At 39.8% G+C, this 22577-nt stretch overlaps 1 protein-coding gene across 1 annotated transcript in view; it reads left to right on the plus strand.

Annotated features, from left to right (window-relative positions):
- PREX2 (phosphatidylinositol-3,4,5-trisphosphate dependent Rac exchange factor 2) overlaps nt 1–22577 on the plus strand; it is a 194521-nt gene that overhangs the window by 157374 nt on the left and 14570 nt on the right. The window contains exons 35-38 of the mRNA XM_054984937.1: nt 694–808; nt 12208–12274; nt 15773–15963; nt 19110–19212. Of these exons, the coding sequence (XP_054840912.1) occupies nt 694–808; nt 12208–12274; nt 15773–15963; nt 19110–19212 (476 nt within the window). The remainder of the gene's footprint in view (nt 1–693; nt 809–12207; nt 12275–15772; nt 15964–19109; nt 19213–22577) is intronic.

Genomic DNA, 22577 nt, shown 5'->3' on the forward strand with positions numbered 1-22577 from the left:
TCCAAGCTCTTAAGCCTCAGCTGTACAGCAGTGAGGGAAGGACTTGCACATGGGGTTCCCCCAGGCAGTCTGCCCACGTGTGCTGGCAGCCATCACAAGCGGTACCAGCTGCTCCTGGCAGACCCCTCTTCCCCACCAATGGGGAAGCACCAAGGGTGCTTATCAGCCTGCTCCCTCTCACCAAACTCACCAAGTTTCCTCCTGCTCATGCCACTTTGGCTCATATGAGATTTATTCTCTTCCACTGAGGACTCAAGTGTTGCATCTCATACTGTTCCTATTCCTGTACTAGTAAATACTGAAATGTGGGAGCTCTTCATGACATCATCATAGCCACATAACCATAGCTACATAACAACAATCAATATAAATTATAAATTGAATTTGATAATAGTAGTAGTAGAGAGTACCCTCAAGTTATAGCTAGCTTATGGCGACCCCTGGTGGGGGTTTCAGGGCAAGAGACTATCAGAGATGGTTTGCCATTGCCTGCCTCTGCAACTCTGGTCTTTGTTGGAGGTCTCCCATCCAATTACTAACCAAGGACAACCCTGTTTAGCTTCTGAGATCTGATGAGATCAGGCTCACCTGGGCTATCCAGGTCAGGGGAATTTGATAATAGTTGATAATAGTTGATAATAGTTGAAAAATATAAGAATATTTTATAAAGATTTCTTTTTCATTTTTTTGTAGCACTAGAAAGCATGGATGGCTATTATTATAGAGACAATGTGTCAGTAGAAGAATTTCAAGCCCAGATTAATGCAGCTTCACTAGAAAAAGTAAAACAGTATAACCAAAAGCTCAGGTAAGTAATCAGCTACCTACTTTGGTTCAGTCAAGTAACAGAAATTTTATCTACAGATCTCCAGCAGCCAATCAGATGCCATGCTGGGTAAAAGCCCCATCTGGCCCTGCCACTTTCTCAAAACACTTGGCAGGCACTACAAAAAGTGTTGGTGGGTACCATGTTGGAGACACTCTACTCAACACAATACTGATGGAGAAGCATCTCAAGTGTGTTAAGCTACATTATAGAAAGATACAAATAACTGACTTTATACTTTAAACTAAAACACAGAAAAATAATTATAAATAATAATCTGCAACAAGGAAAATGAACAGAGCAGTGAATGTTCATAATCTGAAAACAGTTTCACTTCATTGTTAAAGGTTTATGGTATTATTTTGACCAAGATAATCATGATACCATTTACACACTTTAACTTAGATGTAGCTTTGAAATCATAAGAGAATTAAAGTAATGTTGTGTTATAATCCTTTTATATAATATACAGTGGATATTTGGGTTTAATTTACTTCATCTATAAAATCAGTATTTATGCAGAAGGAGGACCCCATGAGGAATATGTCCCAACTCCTGCTGGCCCCAGTTTCCCCTCTTCATCTGCCTAATCACACTTTTTTCTTCTTCTACTCCCTTAGGCTGACTTCTTGTGGTGGTGGTGGAGGGGGGCTTATACCATTGCTATTATATCACTATGCTTGCTTTTATGATCTTGCTTACTTAACCATATTCAAGAAGATACAATGTCCCATATTTTCAAATTGCTGGTAACTTTATGGAAATTCTTCAGGATTACTCCATTGAAAACAAAAATTAGTTTTAGTCTTAGTTTAATGCAAAAAAAATGTTTAACTCACATAACGTAAAAGCAAAAGGAGAAGGTAAAGGAGAGGAATTATGCCACAACGTGGATAAGAATTTGCAAGAAAGGGCATTTTCCCCGCTAAATCCAACTAACCTAATAACCCATCAACCTCTTCTTTACCGAATCTATCAAAGTCAGTTTACCATGAAATATATGCCTCATTTTCCATATTTTCATATCTGTATTGTGGCCCCTAGGGTGATATACTAGGTTGTTGCAAACAATCAAGGCATAAGAAGAAAACTTCTAATATGTGTGAGTTCCTACTTTTAAAAGTGCACTTATGATTTTACAAACTGCAGAGAAGTCTTTAGTATATACCCCGGCTCATTTTAATAGCTGTATGTATTGTTGTTAAAATCTCAGCAACACTGCAGTTGTATTTTATAATTAGTCTTTACAAATTCTCTTGTATTGGCACTTGGCAATCTGATTTTTAAAGGTTCCCCCCCGCCAAGCTTGGGGAGAGATTAGTGTTGTAAATTTACAAATTTCAAATGCTGTTGTGATGAGTATCTTTTACTCTCACATCAATTGTTTTTCAAAAACCAATCTTTTTAAAATCACAATTTATTTAGCATATTGCTAATCACTACTTATACATTATATCTTACGGAGTCTCAGCAGAATGAAATTATTGTAATTTTATTTTTGTTAAAGGTTGATGATTTCCCATTGTTTTTCTGACACCATTGCACCTGCACAGTGCTGTCTGGCAATGCTACATAGGATTATAAAATACCTTAGCTTCCTGAAGTGAAACCATTTTGCTAAGCACTTTATTGATAAAATCATTTACATCCAGTCTGACTTAACTCTGTTGTTTCTTGAAGTTTCTGTTTGTTAAGTTCATATGGATGTATTTCAATCACTTCAGCCTGAGAATGTGAACAAGATACTTAGAAAAGTGAGACTGATCACATGTCCTTTTCATTTATATCCTTCAGGGCTAGTTAAATCAGCCAAATGAGGTCTGTCACAATGAATGGTACAGATTATAAACAGCTCCTTAAAAGAAGTTGAGCACCTATGGGCTTGAAAGAGGCCACAGTCAGACTTCTGTAAAGAAAGCATGTAGACCAGTTTCCAATCTCTAGTTCTTAGAAAACTCTTTGAGAGTGATGGCTGTACTTATTCATGAATAAAATTGAATATTTAGATCCCTTTATCTCCCTTTTCCATCTAAATCTAGAGAGGCAACAGAGATGCTAGACTGGTATCTGGAGACAGTAAAGGGCTAGATAAGAATAAATAAATTGAAATGCTCAATCCAGACAAGCTGGGAATGATGTGGTTGGTGTTGATTAAAGCTGATTCAAGAATAGACGTTTCACTAGTATGTGATGGGGTAACACTCCCCTTGAAAGATCAGAGTCTGTCGAATTAACAAACCCTTTCAGGAACAATCTCTGCTGACTCCGTGTAGAGAGGTGAAACTGCTCTTCCCAGCTAACATTGCATCTCCCTACACTTGAACATCCTTGTGTAAGAAGTCTCGTGTAGAGAGACTCTCTCAGTTGAAGTTGACTGGGATGGATTTTGACTAATCTCCCCAGACTATAAAACTATCTCCCTCAAACACTAGGGTTGGCATTGTCCCCACAGGCCTTTGGCACTGGAAGGCATTTAAACAGAATTAAGAGGGGATAATGCCTGTTGTTTTACCCCTGAACTTGTCTTAAATGGATTTATGTTAATTTGGATGGATTTATGTTAAATCTTATATGAATTTCATTGAGAAATTGGATTTGTTGTGAACAGCATTGAGGATATTTGGGGTATTTGCTTTCAAGGACAGACTAATTTCTTACAAGATTCTAATCTAAAATAATAATTCTACCTTATCACAATTCTACCGAATATTTGCAATCTTTATATATGCAGTGGTCATAGTTGACTTACTACAACCTCTGCTGGGGTTTTCATGGCAAGGGACTATCAGAGGTGGCTTGCCATTGCATGCCTGGTCTTCATTGGAGGTCTCCCATCCAATTACTAACCAAGGCTGATCTTGCTTAGCTTTTAAGATCTGACAAGATCAGGCTCACTTGGGCTATCCAGGTATTCCTATCTTGGGAAATACAGTAGGGTTGTGGTAGTTGACAGTAGAATTGCTTGCTATATTATAAATCACATTTTCTTGTCTTTTCCTATCAGTGCCAACAAGAAAGAGATTATATTGGTTTGGAGAAAATTCACCTGATTCTGCTAAAATGCTTACGTTGATTTAGAGCATCGGTATATAACATGGGGGACCCACAAAGACTGATGGGGAGGGGGCATCCTCCCACCCGATTGGTCCTTGTGATCTCCAGTGCGATCAAACAGAGGCTATAAGTGAAAAGCAAGCACTGCCTGCTTCAACTTTTATTCTCTCTAGCTAGGTGATGGGGGTGGGCTGGGCTTTGAGCAGAAAGCATACCAGATGGCTAGGGTGAGAGGCATGGAAAAGGAAGTCCATAGAACACACTGTCCATTTCAAGTTTCTTACCCCAGCCACCACCAACCAGCTGAGTGGGTAGCTGTAATGAAAAGTGTGCCCTGCATTCTTTCTACTATAAGTCTTCCCTTCCATTACTGGCCAGCTGACTGAGAGAGAGATCTCCCCTTGGAGCAGAAAGCATGCTGAATGCACTTTCTTTTCCATTCCATCTCTGACCAGTTACCACTGAGCTCTAATTATATTCAGTGTGGCTTTTTTATTTGTTTGAAATCTGAGGTCTGTGTTTGCACAAACATTGCTTCTCTATTTTCTGGGAATATGCCTACTTTTAAAGTTTTGGGATTGTTCTGCAACCTGCGATTTCCCAGGTTTGAAAAAATATTTCCCTGTTTTTGTACCTGGCCTCACTCATTGTGGATTTTTAAAAAATCTCCTCTCTGGAGCTAAGTTCAAAACTAGATACATAGATCATAGCATAGCACACTTAATTTTGAGAGGAATATATGTTATAACTCTGTGTGGTTTACTTATTATAATTTGTTTCATGTTCTGTACATTTCTGTAGAAATAATGTAGTAATTTTATCCTTCCCAAGCACATAACACATTCTGTTTGAGGAATTTTCTTTTTTCTGAGTTTATTTACAGAGAACAAGTCCTGAGCCAATCAGTAATTTGATTTTTTTCCACATAGCATAATTTGACTCAAAACAGATATGATGGCATTCTATTCTTTATTTCAGTAATGTATTAGAACAAAAGAAATATATGATTTGCTTCCAGCCAGGACTAGTTAATTATAATTTCAGAGATTGAATGCATGGGGAAATGCTTTTATTTTGATAGCAAAAAATGATTTCTTTAATAGATTTTAGTTGGAGGGCTGAGCTGACTTTCACTCTTTCAAATTAATACACAAAATAAATACTATAGATTCTACTAATTAATAACTGGTGATTCATCTTAGGAAATAAATCACAGGGGCTAACAGGCATGAATTTGTCAGCAATAGATTCTTTAATTCTTTATTTACATTAACCTGACAATAAGTAATCTAATCTAATCTGTGAAGAACTATTTAAACCAGTGCAAAGAACATCCCCTGATGCCTATTTCTGCCTCCAAGTGCCTCAATAGGATGGCATGATCTACCATATCAAAGGCTGCATATAGATCCAGTAGGAGCAGCAATGAAGCATGGCCTTTGTCTACATTCAAGTGGAGGTAGGCAAATAAAGCCATCAGAGCTGTATTCGTCATGTAGACAAAGGCCATGCTTCATTGCTGCTCCTACTGGATCTATATGCAGCCTTTGATATGGTAGATCATGCCATCCTATTGAGGCACTTGGAGGCAGAAATAGGCATCAGGGGATGTTCTTTACACTGGTTTAAATAGTCCTCTACAGATTAGACTCAAAGAGTGGAGACCAGTGTGTGCGATTTTTCCAGTGGGGTTCCACAGAGCCCAATCTTATCCCCCATGTTATTCCTTTCCTTTAGCCTGTAGAAGCTCCTTGATACATAGATCTTGAGCAGCAGACATAAAGACTGATAAGAACTTTTCAAATGCCAATGAAACTTTAGAATCCCTATCACTCAATAAAAGGGTATTACCTTAGAATAGATACTGATAATCCAGGCTAATCAGTTAAAAGAGGAGTAACATAACACAGTTGAAGATCCTTATAAAAGGGACAATCCAATAGCATATGTGCTAAATGATCAGTCGAACCGAAAGAACACAAACAAGCCCTTTTTGAGTAAGCTAACTTAATATATCTGTCTTTCATGACCATAGAAGGGTCAGTGCATACTCTGGCAAGGAAAAAAAAGCTTTTAAAAAGTACAAATGCAAAATTGTAAAAAAATAAATCTAAGATGTCAAACGAGGAGACAGATGAGATGGGCAAGCATGATGAAATTGCATCACCATGCTAGCATAATCAATCTCTTTAATATATTTTTTATTAAGTTAAGAAGGCTTCAATTCCCCAAGTTCACTAATAATATCTAATGATACCAATCAATAATAATTTATCACCAATTGCTTTTTGTCATGAAGACTTATAAGAATCTTGCTTCAAAAGAGCTGAGTATCCTTCTGCATCTTCTGCTTCAAAAGACTTATGACCAAACTCGACATGGATAACAATACCTGCAATGGCCTGTGGAACACGTAGCAACCTTTGCAAAAATTGGAGAGGTTGATCTATAGCCTCATCAACTGAGTTTAGTCAAATAGCAACACTAAAAAGAACTATTGGAGTAACTTTTAAGTTAAAAACTTGGAGAGTTCCTGGGATATATTTTCTTCCTTTAATATTAAAAAAAATTATAATAGCACCAGCACTAGGTTTAATTTTATCCCCCTTTTGGTGGGAATTCCAACTCAGATTATATGAAAACAGGATACTAAGATAAATGAAATTTGTAACCTGTTCAACTTCAATATCATCCAAAAGCCAATGAAATGAAATCAATTTCCTCTTTTTAAAGACGATTTAATTCGTGGTGATTTATCAACAGATCTTCCCTAGAACAATACTCAAAGAAAATTTTTGGTGACCTTTGCAATTCCACCCTTGTACAGAACAGGAGAACTGCATCATCTGTATACAAGAAGATCGGAATACTACATTTTGCTAACTTAGTTGGGTGACAGACCTCTTGAAAGTGTCCTAACAAATCATTCCCATGTTATTCAACCTCTGTGTAAAGCCTTTAGGAAAAAATAATTCATAGCTTTGGAAATGGACACCATCAATACACACTGTCCAAGTCTCCCGGTCATGCAGGAGATGCTGCCTGACTGCTGTGGTCAAATGGTTGAAAGTGAATAAGTTGAACCCAGACGAGATGGAAGTGATGCTGGTTAGGAAGGTGGATGGAACACAATACTATTCACTTGCAATGAGGTTCATCTTACTCTTGCTGATGTACTGGCCCCCACATTATGGAAGGGCCTGCTTGATAAGATAAGGAAGGCTCCCATTCTCCTGGCTTTCCACAAACTGGGCAAAGTTGAATTGTTCAGGAGAGCTTCATTCTACAGGTAATAGGATTTGAATTGCAGAAATCAGAAAATAAGCTGAAATAAAGCTTAATTATTATGATGATATTTTAAATGATGCAACCATTACATAGTAGGATCATACAGCAACAGGCAGTACACATTATGCACAGTCTCTATACCTTTACCAAAGCATCTTTCTGAAACTTGAAATGTCCCAGCTGTTGATTGTATTGACTTACACTGTGTAATCCGCCCTGAATCTCAGTAAGAAAGAGAGACTATAAAATAAACAAATAAATCTTTCATTCTTTGCAACCCCAGCCGGAATGAAGAGACAGACACAGGCTTGGAATTAAAGGGCCATTTATTCAAATGACCATTAACATAAACAAGGCAAGGGCCAACTAAGCAGTACAGATCAAGCCATGGGGTCAACTCCGGACCTCCACCTTGACCTGCCTGGGCGAGCCCCAAAGCCCCGGGTATAGGCCATCCCTTGAATGGCTGCAACCCGGCCAGCCAGGCAATAGATCCCCCCATCAAGCACCTAACGCCCCAGCTGTATAGCATGAGGGAAGGCCTTGTGCCTGGGGATCCCCGCAGCTTCTGCCAGTGCTATGGTAGCCGCCAAAAGCATACCACACTAATGGCAGACCCTGTTACCCACCCATGGGGAAGCGCCACTGGGTGCTCACAGCCCGCACCCTATTCCCAAAATCTCCTTCTGGTGACAAACAACAGCACCACCCCCAAAACGCCTCAACTCTGCCATTAGTGCAAGGTAGGTGAAAAAAACCCTTTCCCATGGCCAATCAGGGAAAAAAGGTAAAAAAATCCTACCTGGCTCTACAACAGCAGCCAGCTAGTCCTGCACTAAAAACAGGGAGAGGTGGGTGGGCCGAGGGTGTTTTCGCCTGCGGCCGGGGGAAAGCGGAGCTGCCTGCAAATGGCTCCTGGCTCCGCCCCCCCCCCCGGGCCAAAGCCCCAGATGCCCGGGAAGGGAGCCTGCCTCCTTTCCTCCAGGCGGGGCCGCAAAGGATGACTCCCTGCTAACGCTGCAAAGCAGCAGCAGGGTGAGTCACATTATCACAACATTTAACTTCAGAATAAAGTTGCTATAGCTTTGTAATATGAATAGAAATTATTCATCATAACAGCCCAGGTAAAGCCAATATTTTTGTTAATTTAAGGATGCAATTTATTTGTATTGTTGTATCTAATGATATAACACTATACATTTTATTGAAAAGTCACAGTTCAGCAGAAGCTGATGCAGGCATGGTTTTCCTGATCTTGTATCTATGAAGATCACTTCAGAGCTAAACATAGTTCAGAGTGTCATCTGTCCAAATGTTAATGTAAGCCACATTTGGTTTCCATCTAATTTAATCTCATTCTGTTGCTTAATGAACAGGTTATTTCCTACAAATATGAAATAACTATCCCCCAGATTAATATTTTTGTTTACAATTCAAAGCACTTGTACAAATAAACATAACTTTGGAATAAGGATATACAAAATGAAATGTAAAATGGTAAAATACCAAAAGTACTGATATGGATCTAAGGGCTTAACTTAATCTGTGGCCTGTCCTGGGAATGTCCCTTCCTGTGCTGGTGTGGCAGGTACACCAGTGGGCATGTGGACACAGGGCATTACAAAATAAGTTTGAACTTCTGCAATTCCAAAAATACTAAAAGAATTTTTTTTTTTGCATAAGGACTAAGTATTTAACATTTGATGCTGTCACTTTAAGTAGATTCAAAAATATTGTGGTGTTTTGGGCATCCTGCCAACTTTCCCATTAGCTTTTCTCATAAAATTTTATTAAGGTTCTAAGCAAGCATTTAGCAATTAAGAAAAGTGCTTCGGGAATTTGTATGCTGTCCTCAGCTTTCCATGGTCTGAGAAATATCAAAGATAATTTTTTTGAAAAGCTATTCAAGTGTTGTGCTTTCATATTTTCTGTCAACTAATTATTTCATTTTTTTTAGATAGCTTACTTCTGAAAACCAAATTGGTGTTGCAAATTATGTTATTCAGTTTCAATGGTTAATGAATAATGATTTCATTAATGCAACAATTAGCTTAATTGCATGTTCTCTCCTAAGATCCATGTAGCTTCATTTTCTGTATTGAGCTGATTATTTTTCATGTACCACATTTCTGCATAAGATTAGTCTAAATCTAGTATAACTAGTGTAATGTAGTGTTTAGATCATTGGAACAGAACCTGAGAGACTCTCAAATTGCTACTCAACTGTGAGTATATTGAGTGACTTTGGGACCCCATCACTTTCTTTCACCCTAGCCTATCCCATAGGATTGCTATCATGACAAATGGAGGTGAGAGAAACCACGTACATCACTGCAAGTTCGTTGCAGGATAAGTGGGATAAAAATATGATAGATAATATTTCTAATTTAACTGAAAAAACAATGTAGTTTTGCTGCATCTTAAATACAGATTTATATTCAGGGCCGGCGCACCCATTGAGGCAGGTCTGGCCCCCGCCTCAAGCGCTGAGGTGCTGAAGGGGGCACCAGAGGGGCGGGGGTGGGGGGTGCACTGCAAAGCAGGCAGCAGTGCTGGCGGCTGAGCAGGAGGGATGGGAAGCTGCTCGCGTGCTGCCCCAGCTGCCTGCCATGCCTGGCCCACAGCTGCTGCAGTCTGCCAGCCCTCCCGCCCCCTGCTGCCACCACTGCCAACACACACCCCTGGCCAGGCACAGCAGCCACCGGCCAGGCGTGGCAGGCATCCAGGGTGGCATACGGAACAATGGAGCGGGAGGGCTGGGAGAACACACGTGCACCTCCCCAGCCACCCACCGTGCCAGACTGGGAGCGCGGGCAGCCTCCGTACGCTGTCCTAGCCACCCGCCACACCAATAGGGCTGGCTTGCTGCATGATGACGTCACATGCAGTGACATCATCACGCAGTCCGGGGCACCAGCAACAGACTTGACGCTGCCCCCAGCCTCAGGTGCCAGAAACCCTGGTGCCGCCCCTGTTTATAATGCTGTAAATTTGAGCAGATTAAAACTAACTTTGTTGCATGCAGATGACCACTTTTTATAATTGCAGTATGTGACATTGCCAGGCCGCTGGGGAACCACACCTGCTTGCAGAGAGCCAAGAGACTGCTAGTTGAAAGGAAAGGGTATCCAGACAGCATTGACAAGCTGGCTTTAGGAGGGCAGAGCATGCCTCAGGCAGAGCAGCTTTTGGCTGATGACCCTGGGCTTGAACAGCACTGATGGACATAAGTTGCAGCAGCTAGGAGAGGGTGGGGCCATGAGACAGCTAGGTTAGGCTACTTGTCCAAGCAGGCCTTAAAAACAGTAAAAACAGCTTTGGGGTGACCAAACTCAGAGTCTGGTTCTTAGGTAATGCAGTGGGAAGGATAATGCTAATCACTTCTTTCAACGAAGTATGTTGGTGTTGAAATAAAGGACTGCAGTTGAACTGTCTGAGGAGGCTGGTGTGATTTTGGGAGGGGTAGTAAAAAGGGAGAGTTGCCATCTACCCAGTCTACTCAAGGTACTAATGCTCAGGGTGGTTTGGTAGTTGCCTATTCCTGCCACAGACTAGTATGATGTGGCCAGTTGTAACGACTTTTCTATCTACCTTTCTTGGTTTAGGTGACTGAATGAATGGTGGCAAAGCAGCTGCAAGTATGCCTGGGTGATATATAGCCTCATAACCCATTTCATTCTGGTGTCAGGCCTAGTTTCGGTATCACAGCATTCTTAGTTGCTATTTTGTACCACCTCCAGTTACAACTGATAGCAACATGGTCCTTTTTGGTTTGTTGGTGGCCTTTGAGACTCTTATTTTATTACACATGCTGAAAAATAGAGCTAGTATTAAGGAGCTGGGTCTTTATACCAATTCCACTTAAATGATTTTGGGCCTTTTTGTCCAAAAATAAGCAGAGAATTTCCAGTGGAGAGTTATCAGTTTGGGACCAATTGCATTTCACTGTTTGTCAGGCCATTGAAAAAGGTCATCTGAAGTTATGGCGTCAGGTTTCATCAATATGCTAATTACACCAAGCTCTTTTTAAACCTCTAGATACTGTTCTCTCAGTTTTGAACTGGTGTCTTGAGGCTATGATCAAGTAGGTACCACAGAACAAGCTGAAGTTTAATATATACAAGATGGAGGTTCTGCTGGTTGATGAGGCTGATTTTCTTGAAAGAAATTACCTACATAGCTTAGATGGGGCTAAATTATCTTTTGCAAATCAGATGAAGGATCTGGGGGTTCTTTTGGATCCACTGTTATTTGACAGACATAAGAATACAATATGAGTCCCATTGGGTCAGCATCTAGTTCAGCATCCAGTTTCACACTGAGGATAACCAGTTGTCCTGGAGGGTCAACAAACAGGGCATAGAGGCCTCTGATGTTACCTCCTAGCATTAGGCTTCAGAGATTATTCCAAATTGCAGTGGACCTTGTCAGGGACCAATAATGTGAAATGTTTATGCCTATATTAAGACATCTACATTGGATGTTAGTTTTTTCTGAGCTCAGTTTAAGGTTCTTATCTTTAAAGCCCTTCATGATCTAGGACTAATATATCTGAAGCATTGTCTCTTCCTAATACAACTCAAGGGCCAGTGATTGTCTTCACATGAGTTACTCCTTGTCATCCCTTTGCAAAGGGTTATCTGTTGTGTCTTGGCACCTGCCTTGTAGAACATATTGCCAGAAGACGTAAGAAGGGCAACTGCCTTCCAGATTTTCAGAGACATGTAAAGCAGTGTTTTCCAGGAATTTAAATGATATTTGTGATGCCAGTGTCCAGTTTAGTAATGCAACAGCCTACTCCACTGGTGGAAGAGCCTTTTACGTTATGGGAAGGCTCCTTGTGACAGAAAAATGCACTAGAATGGACTGCTGCTGGGAACTAATGGAAGTTTCATGGGTAGATTGCATTAAATTGTGCATTTCCCCTGCATGGGTTTTCATGATTCTTCTTTGATTTGTGTTGAGTGCTGTAGTCATCATAAAAGTACACCACTGAAGCTCTTAAACAATTAACTTATTGTAGATACTTGTTTTCTCAGGGCATTTTACCTGGACAAGTCAAATCTTCCACCTAATTCAACATCAAAAGCTGCTTACATAGATAAGGTAAACCAAAATGTTTTGTGTGTAATTAGACTTTCAGCATCTGAATCAGCTTTGCTTTGAGCAATATTTTAATGCATGCTGCCCACAAGAAAGTATTTAAGCCTCATAGGAGGCAGTAGATTGAAGGGCTGAATTGTAGGGGTGTGCAGTTCAGTTTGGTATTCGGAATTAAAAAACGAATGTTAGTTGATTTGGTAAAATCCAGATATTCCGGATCAAAATAATGAATACCAAATGAGGTTTGGAATACCAAACTCTGTTTGGTGTGACAGCCAGTTTGGTGTAGTAGTTAAGAGCACAGGACTTTAATCTGGAGAACCGTGTTTGATTCCTCACTCCTCCACTTGAAGCCCGCTGGGTGACCTTGGGTCAGTCACAGCTTCTAGCTCTCTCAGCCCCACCCACCTCACAGGGTGTTTTGTTGTGGGGATAATAATAATATACTTTGTAAACCACTCTGAGTGGGTGTTAAGTCATCCTGAAGGGTATATAAATAGAATGTTATTCTTATTAATTTACCAAATTTGATAAAATTCAGTAATACAGGCTGGACTGTTCCTTTTCTGTTTCTCTGCAAAGAAACAGCAGTTTCTGCCTTTTTTGCAGAGAGGATGGAGGGGCAGGGTGTCTTTTTTCAACCAAACACTGTTGCAACTTAGCCAAACAGAAGGAAACTGAAACAAGGGAATGCCTTGCCCTTGTGACTAGAGATGGGCACAAACAGCAATACGAACTTAAAAAAACCCACGAACAGCCCAATCAGCTGTATGTGAACAAGCTGTTAGTGAGGCCCCATTCTAAACGAACAGGTGGTCCTTGCAAGCCTCATTCGTTGCTGTTTGTTGCTGTTCGTCAAGCCAGACAGTATTGCACCTGCAATCAATTCCCATGGCAACTCAGGCAGGGATTGTCTGAACTCTGTCTGAACTCCTGCTGTTGCCCTGGAAACCCCAATCTAAGCCCAATTTAGCTTGATAGGCAGGTCTTCCTTCCAAGTGTGGACTGGAGCTCCAAATTTGTTACAAGAGGAAAAGACCAGGGGGGAGGGGGCTCCCGGCTCTGGCTTTCAGGGAGAGACAGCTGCTGTTAGAGAGACAGGGTGAGTGCATTGGAGCTTGAATTTTCTTTGTGTGTGGTGGGATAGGGATCTACCCCTTCAGGTTCCAGGGCTGCTTGGCTCTGGGGCCAAGCTATTATTTATTATTGGTACCTTTCCTGATGCCTGCTCAGGTAGGGTTTCTGGGAGTGGTGCGGTAGGGATCTTGATGGCTAGAGGAGAGCTTGCCGGCCCCCATGAACAATGCACAACAAACATGTTTGTGATAGGATCATGTTTGTCAGTGTTCGTTGTTTGTGGATGGCAATGAACAACGAACACCATGTTAGTTTTTTTCCCTGTTCGTGCCTATGTCTACTTGTGACTAGGTACTTCTTGGTTCTGTTCTATGGTGTTCCACCACTGGCTGAACCCAGTGACCAGCTGTTGTGAATGATACTGTTTCTCTTGGACTAAGTTGCAACAGTGTCCCTCGCCTTCAGTTTGGTTTGGGTAGAATGGATGTTGAGTTGGTCTCTTGGCTTAATTTTGGTTCTGGGGTGATTCCATTCCTTTGCTTTTTGGGGGCTTTCTCTGGGATGATCTCAGCTTGCATTTGGGAGTATGTCTTGGCCATGGCAGCCTTCTCTCAGTGTGTTTCTGCAGTGGGAGTCAGCTTTGCTTCCCCGCCCCCATAGGAAACAGTGAGTGGCTGGAGGCACCTTCTTTGGGTTCAACTTGAGGGATATTTAGAGGACTGTCAGGAGTAGGTTCCCTGAAAATTTGGTGAAGATTGGTTGAAAAATAACACACACACACACACCCTCAGCTCAATGGACAGCCCCAGGATTGAGTTTCTTATAGGATACAATCGCCAATTTTTACAGAATTTCTGCTACATTACCAAACAAAAGTAGAGAATAAATTTGATATTCAGGGAATACTGATTCCACCCCCCCCCCTCTGATTCAGTATTCCTAGTTCAGATTTACCAATTTTTGTGCGGGTGCACACTCCTACTGTATTAATCATGTAAAATAACAGACTATTATGGAACCATAAGTGCTGTAGGTTTGGAGGGCAGAGGTTGATACTGTCTTCCACTGTATGTTCTAGAAAGGGTCAGAGAATGTGAGATGTGGTACTGCTGCTGCCCTTTTTTCTATAAATACACAGATGTGATCATTTGCAAAAATGGCTACTTTATACTAACATACACAGTGTCATGCTAATTGGAAGTCATTTATGGATATGTGTGTGTACACACACACATATACACACACACACAGGAAAAATGTGTGATATTGAAAATCCACATGTTGGTAATTACACGTACTGGTGTATAATGCATTCTCCCTGTAAGCACAGTTAAATCTGTTGGCAACTGCACCAACCAAATTTTCTGATCCATTTTAATGTATAGAGCAGATTTTATTAATATACAGTATCTAATTATAATCATTGACTCATCTGTGGATACTTAAATCCAGAGACTAGAGCCGGGAACAAATAAGACAAATCCTTCTATAAACCCAAGGAAAGCCTCAAGTTTCTGGAAAAATGTGAAATGTAAAAAACAAAGCCCCTAAAATAAGAGAAATAGCACATGTGCCTTTAAGAAAGGCACTCTGAAGGCTACCACAATAGTATTGTCAGCCTTCAAACCTTGCTGGTTTCTATCAGCAAAAAGCAGGGGAAGGGCTTCTAGGGCTGTTCTGGCCTCCTCATCCACCCCTGTTCCCCATCCCCCTCATGCCCTGGAGGAAGGACTCAGTGGGGGCAGGTTCAGCAGCAACCACTAGGAAACTTGCTACCGTGCATTTTTTGTAACTCACCCAGGTGTGGCTGTGAGACAATTTGCTTCTGCACAATTTACCTGGGATTGGCATTAGCCATTATGCAACTCACCTTAACGCCACCGCAGAACTTTTGCAACTGGGCTATATTTTTCCAAGGGTGAACGGAGAGGGAGGAAGAGTTGAGAGCTAGTGTAGTGTAGTGGTTAGCATGACAAACTAGGATCTGGGAAACCTAGGTTCAAAGCCCTGCCATGGAAACTTGCTGGCTGAACTTGGTCCGGTCATTCTCCCTCAGTTTAATCTGCCTCACAGTGAGGATAAAATGGAGGAAAAGAGAATGACGTAAACTACTTTGGGACCCCACTGGGGACAAAGGGAGGGTTTAAATGATGTAAATATATTTTTAAAATAAAGCTGAAGGCTGAGGGGGCAGATAAAAGAAAGGCTGGTTGGTAAGTGGTAAGTAGAGAATGAAGGAGAAGGGATGTGGTGGTTGCTAGAAGGAGAGGAATAAAAATAGTGTGGGGAGGCAGATACAAGGAAAAATGGAGTGACTCCTGTAAGTCCTTGTGGGTTCCCCATTTGTAGCAATCCAATATTGATGTTCTCACTTTGTGATGGAAAGAGCCTTAATAACAAAGAGTTTTTGGCCCTTATTTTCAGCTGATGCGGCCTATCAATTCTTTGGATGAACTTTACCGACTGATGGTATCTTTCATAAGATCAAAACGCACAGCAAGCTGTGCAAACACAGCCTGCAGTGCCTCTGGAGTTGGACTACTGTCAATTGCTTCAGAACTCTGTAGCAGACTTGGAGCTTGCCATATCATCTTGTGCAATAGTGGAGTTCACCGGTATGATAATTTAACCATTTTCTTCAGTGCAATTTATTGCTATTTAGTTTTAATAAGATCTATTCAATGTTTAGTTGTATTTATTATGAACATGTATGTAGAGCTGATATAACATCACGATTAAGAACATGTTGTGTTGAGTAGAATTCTCTGACTCAAAACATTTCAGCTCTGCCATGAAACTCCTTTGGTGTCTTGAGGAAAGCCTCTCAGCCTCAATCATCCACCTCCCTCAACACTAATATAACACTGGCTGCTAGAGGGATCGAAAGGCGGATTATAGGTAACATAAATAAATAAATAAAATTGATGAGGTGCTCCATGTATAGTATTCTGAGGCAGAGAAAAGCGTTCCAGTCACATTTAGGCACTTTTAAATCCTATTGATGACAGTTGAAGTACATGCTCAATTCTTTAGCTCTGAAAAATTAATGTGACTTAAAATGTTTAACATTGGTTAGATTGTGTCCTGTGTGAATACTAAATTATTCTTAGTTATGATATTAATGCTCAAAACCTGATAGTTATTGCCAGCTTGCAATATGTAATGTACTTTCTCTTCACATTATACCTTCCAACACAGGTCAAGGAGTTTGTGTATACACAGAATGCATGGTCAGGAATAATATTTTGAAAAGCTTTTACCAAACTTTAGTGATATAATGATATACAGGAAGGTACAAAACAATATTTAAAAACGTACTATACAAAACTGGAGAGTGCAATTAAAAAAATCAGTAAAGTGCTGAGTAGATGAGATACATCCTGCTTTGCCAAAACGTAATGATGTTTGTCTGGTCACAATCTACAGGATGGCTGCCATCAAATTTCACAATGTGGCTTCAATGTGTTGTACCTGTAGAGTAATGTGATTATACAGTATCTGGTGCAAGCATCTGGTATGGATTAGAACAGAAAATGGATGTTTGAGAAACTGTGTTTTCATGTGAGGTGTGCAGTGAAATTAGCAAGAAGGTGCTGTGAAACAACCTGGGATAACAGCCAAGTCTGTTGTGGAGATGCAAGAGAAAGAACAGAGACTCTTAACACTGGGATTTTCTAAGACACAGCAGCATTCAATGATCATTTCCAAATCAAATCCTTGTTTCACAAATAGTAAAAGTTTCACATTGTGTCTGAACTGACCCTGTACTTTCTACTGGCCTATAAGGACTATAACCCCATACTGTGAGAGTGGCAATTGATACCCAAGGATAACTTTCAGAGTTGTTTTCAGAATGTGAACTCAGACTTTTTGCTTTGCACAGATGGAGCCCTAAATGGAAAAAACTGTTACAATTTTTTTTAATAAATAGGAAAATAATGTCTGAAAATAATATAAGCCCTTATTCTTAGAATAGTTAAATAATTATCACAGTAAATATAAATTTTAGTTTAAATTTACATTTTGCATAACTTGTTCAAGTATTTAAGTCAGGTATAATTCTGCCTCTCCAGAACTGGTCAACTATTTGTTCAATGTTTAATCAATTTTAAGCCAGATTCTTCCATAACATAAATTTCCTTAGCTTTAACTTTTGTATTTGACTTAATTCTTTCTCTATCAGAAAACATAGAATCATAAAGTTGGAAGGGACCTCGAGGATCATCTAGTTCAAACCCCTGCACAGTGCAGGAAATTCACAACTACCCCCCCCCCCCTGCTCCATGCCCAGAAGATACCATGTACTAGAAAGGGCCACCACATATGGTTGATTTATATGTATTGTATTTATAGAGTATAAGTGAATAGAGATTATCAACAATTTGACGCTTGAGCATTTTGCACTTTATGATAAATTATATTTATAACTACCATTAAGTTTGTGTTTGTGAACTGTTGTTTACCCATGGGGTATTTACAAACTCAGTATGTTGTACTATCATGCCCAGAAGATGACAAAACCATCAGCCAAACTGGTCTGGGGAAATTGCTTTCTGACCCCAAAGTAGCGATCAGCAATACCTTGGGTGTTTAAGAAGGGGCCATGAGAACTAAATACCAATGTAACCCTTCCTGCCCTCCCATAAACTATTTAAAAATTCTTCTGAGGTGATTCACGCTCCCTTTTGTTGTGAAATGCAAATTTTGTGGCCATTTTTCCAGACGGTGACAAACAGCAGCATATCAGTTCCTCCTGCAACAAAAGACATTTCCACTTATTATGTGCAGCTATGACAGACTCCTGGGAGCATCACCCAAAGGCTAAAACACTTTTTGTAATGGTTTGCCTGATTATATAGAAAAACCTTTACTGCCAGTGGTTTTGAAATTGGCCAGTAACACTCCACTTTGGAAAAGTCAGAAACCGTCACAATGGAAGATTTTAATCTGGTAGCCTGATAGAGGGTGGGTGAGAGCCAGGGGTATTATGAGACAAAGGAAAAAGTATTGAAAGGACTCAGCAAATCTTCGCTTTCTGTACTGAAAAAAAAATGGATACAATCAGATTAAAAAGATGATGTGATATAGATGATCAGAAATTGACAAATTGACCAATAAGACTTACCAACAAAAGATGTAATCAGATTTTCATTTTTTTGGAGTACATGTGCCTGTCTCCAGCTTGTCTCTCCCCCTTGGCACAGAAAGTAGCTACTGAACTTTAAAGTGTCTTTGGCAATTTTTATCAGTTGCCATTTCCCCCTGGTGTGATCCAAATTCAGTTGTGCTTTACAGCAGTAAGCTACAACAGCTTGAAATAAATATTATTTGAATTCCAGTATCCAAGCTAATAATTGAGTTCAGAATCGCCAGTGATTACTTACGCTTTAATTTTTGTTCTATTTTGTAGTTTTACATTAAAACAACAAATCATGTGTCTGTTTGAAACAGACATCTGAAATATGAGCCTTCACAATGATCTATAGAGCATTTATTATAATTTATAGAAAAATCAATTCTATTCCTTATTATATTGTGTATATTGGCTCAAGTGGACCCTGCATGTATGATAATGTCTTCACAGTGCCTTCTGTATGTATAAAAAGGGACTGGGTCCTGCCCATTGTCATTGTGAAGGCATCAGAATTAGTGATTAGAGTTTCATGAAATCATCCATAAGGAATAGCCATCACCTACCTTTTATTATTATTTCATAAATTAAATTGGACTCTTACTTGATATATTTTATTTTGTATTGCAGCTGTACTCTTAGTGTCACTCTGGAACAAGCTATAATTCTTGCTCGGAGTCATGGTCTACCCCCTCGATATATCCTACAAGCTACAGATGTGATGCGCAAACAAGTAAGCCTTATATAAATATAAATATATATAATTATAATATATTACATTTTCCCCATCCAAGACATAATTCTTTCTCCAATTGAATTGTTTATTTCTGTTTTTATTTATCACAACTTATTTTTAAAAACATCTTTACGCTCCCTTTCCATCCAATTTAGGGTCCCGAAGGTGGCAAACAACTGAAACCATTAAAACAACATTTCTCCATTCCCCACTGATGTTTCAAAGGCTGGCAGAAATGGGGGGGGGGACCCTGCCAGTTTCATGTGAATGTGCAACATTATTTCCAGAAAAAAACTAAGGAGACATCATGACATCAGGGTAATCCTCTAGGATTCAACCAAACCTCTGTGGTTTAACTAAAGAATTCTGGGTTAATCCTGGTGTGCCCCCCATGTCATGATGTCAATTGTTGTTTTGACCAAAAGTAATGTTGCACTCCTGTTCCCCCCAAATCCTCCTATTTTGAATATATTTGACGTTCTCAATATTTATTGTTGTTTGTCTTAACATTTTCTTCATTTAATTAAAAAGTAAAATTTAATTTGGACATACATTCTTGTATTTTCTGTGAGTAAAAGATATTATATTTTAAAAACTTGAGTCATATTAAAATTGCAGGGTAGGTACTCTCACCTCTCAATCCACTAATTCCAATTAATTTATGTGCATCTGTTTTTGTACTGACTTGTTCATTTTCCATGTCTGACTTGAGCTCAATACAAGCCACAAGTTAAATTCTGTGATGGAAAAATTCTCTGAAGGTTGTTCAGTCAGATTATGCAGGGATGCTCAGGAATTACAGCTTTAATTTAAATATAGGACAGCTCGGAACAAAGGAATTTCACCTAGCTCTAATAATATAGATTTGGAGGCATACATAGAAATGTACAGAAAGAGGAAAAGAGAAGGAAACAGAAAGAGAAGGTTAAATCTTTGTTCTTGGTTTTCTCCATCTTGCAATTTTTCCTCCAAGTATAGTATATCTTTTCAATTTTTTAAATTTCCTGAAAGAACATTATGGATAGCACTAGCTAAAGTATTTTAAGGGTTTATTCTTTGAACCTGACACATGCAGAGAGAATGTTCATAACACATAAGTTAATCATTTGTGGCCTTCACATCTGTTTTCTGCACTGCATCACAAATTTTTGAAGACTTGTTTGAGCTGCAAGAAAACCATGGCCTCATTGTAAATCTATGGCATTTTCTTAGAAAGATAAATACAGTTTAGCATTCCTGTTACATTTAACCATGGTAATAAAAGACCAATGGATGAAAAGGCCTCCTGGAACACTGGGGATGTGCCACAAGATTGGAGAAGAGCAAATATTATCTCAATCTTTAAGAAAGGGAAGAAAGATGACCTGGGAAATTACAAGCCGGTCAGTCTGACTTCTGTTGCTGGGAAGATATTAGAGCAGATTGTAAAGGGATCAATCTGTAAGCATCTGAAGGACCACTTAGTGATCCGGGGAAGTCAACATGGTTTTGTCCCCAACAGATCTTGTCAGACCAACCTGGTTTCCTTCTTTGATCGAGTGATGAGCTTACTGGATCATTTGAACTCTGTCAACGTGATTTACCCGAATTTCAGTAAAGCTTTTGATAAAGTTCCCCGTGACATTCTGATGGGCAAACTGGAAAACTGCAGACTGGATTATAGGACAGTTCGGTGGATAGGGAACTGGTTAGAGGATCGCACCCAAAGAGTGGTGGTCAATGGCGTTTCATCAGATTGGAGGAAGGTGTCCAGTGGGGTGCTGCAGGGCTCGGTTTTGTGCCCAGTTCTTTTCAATATTTTTATCAATGATCTGGATGAAGGAGTAGAAGGGCTGCTCATTAAATTTGCTCATGATACCAAATTGGGAGGAGTAGCAAACACTCAAGAAGATAGCATTAAAATTCAACAAGACCGGAATACTCTGGAGAAGTGGGCAGCTGTGAATAGGATGCAATTCAACAAAGACAAGTGCACAGTATTACATCTGGGCCACAAAAATGGGAAGCACAAATACTGGATGGGGGATACACTTCTGGGCAGTAGTATATGTGAAAGAGATCTTGGGGTAAGAGTGGACTGTAAACTAAATATGAGCAGTCAGTGTGATGCGGTGGCAAAAAAGGCCAGTTCAATCCTGGGTTGTAGCAAAGGGGCCATAGCATCAAAATCACAGGAGGTCATAGCCCTTCTCTATACTGCCTTGGTCAGGCCGCACCTGCAGTATTGTGTGCAGTTCTGGAGGCCTCACTTCAAAAAGGATGTGGACAAAATCGAGAGGGTGCAGAGGAGAGCAATGAGGATGATCAGGGGTCTGGAGACTGACCCCTACGAGGAAAGGCTGAGGACCTTGGAAGTGTTTCGTTTGGAGAAAAGGAGATTGAGGGAGGACATGATTGCTCTCTTTAAATATTAGAAAGGCTGTCATTTGGAGGAGAGCAAGGAGCTGTTCCAGTTGGCAGCAGAGGATAGGACTTGAAGCAACAGGCTTAAATTACATGCAGAAAGGTACCAGCTGGATATTAGGAAAAACTTTTTCATGGTCAGAGTAGTTCAAAGGTGGAATCAGCTGCCTAGGGAGATGGTGAGCTCCCCTTCACTGGCAGTTTTCAAGAAGAGGCTGGATGAATATTTTTCAGGGATGCTTTAGGCTCATCCTGCATTGGGCAGGGGGTTGGACTAGAAGGTCTGTATAGCCCCTTCCAACTCTGTGATTCTGTGTGATTCTGTGAAAACTAAGAGACTTAAGACAGGCAACCCAGATCTCTCTTATGAATTTAAGTCATAGGCAATGAAAGGAAAGTAACCACAAGAAACTGATTTTTGACTATAATCAAATAGTTCTATTTAAAAAAAAGAAACACATAATTAACTATATTGCACTGATAAGAAGAAATCCACTCTAACTGCCTTGTCAATATAATTTTTTTTCATGGAGAATCATTGTTGTTGTTTTTTTTGAAAATTTTTTTATTGGGTTAGAATCCATTATTTTTACATTTACATTCAATTTTCCCCAATTTTTCATCTCTAACCCCCTCCCTTTCCCCCCCTTTTGTTGACTTCCAACAGCTTTCCGACCCTTTGTCCCCTTTCCCTTACTTCTAATAGATTCCTCTATCTAAAACAAATATATATTCTCCATTAATCTAAGCAGTACACCCTTAGCTATTTTTAACTTTGTATGCCCAAACTGTAAGTCTTTGTTTCCCTCTTAGATAAACAATTTATCCCATTTTTCAATTTCAAATATTTCTATATATCATGAACCATGTAAATCATATATTCATTTAAATCAAACAATTTGACTTATTCTCTATATATTACTCATTCTATCTTTTTGTAATAATTCTGTATAGCTCTC

Source organism: Eublepharis macularius, chromosome 7 (assembly GCF_028583425.1).
Source record: "Eublepharis macularius isolate TG4126 chromosome 7, MPM_Emac_v1.0, whole genome shotgun sequence".
In the NCBI taxonomy this organism is placed as follows: domain Eukaryota; kingdom Metazoa; phylum Chordata; class Lepidosauria; order Squamata; family Eublepharidae; genus Eublepharis; species Eublepharis macularius.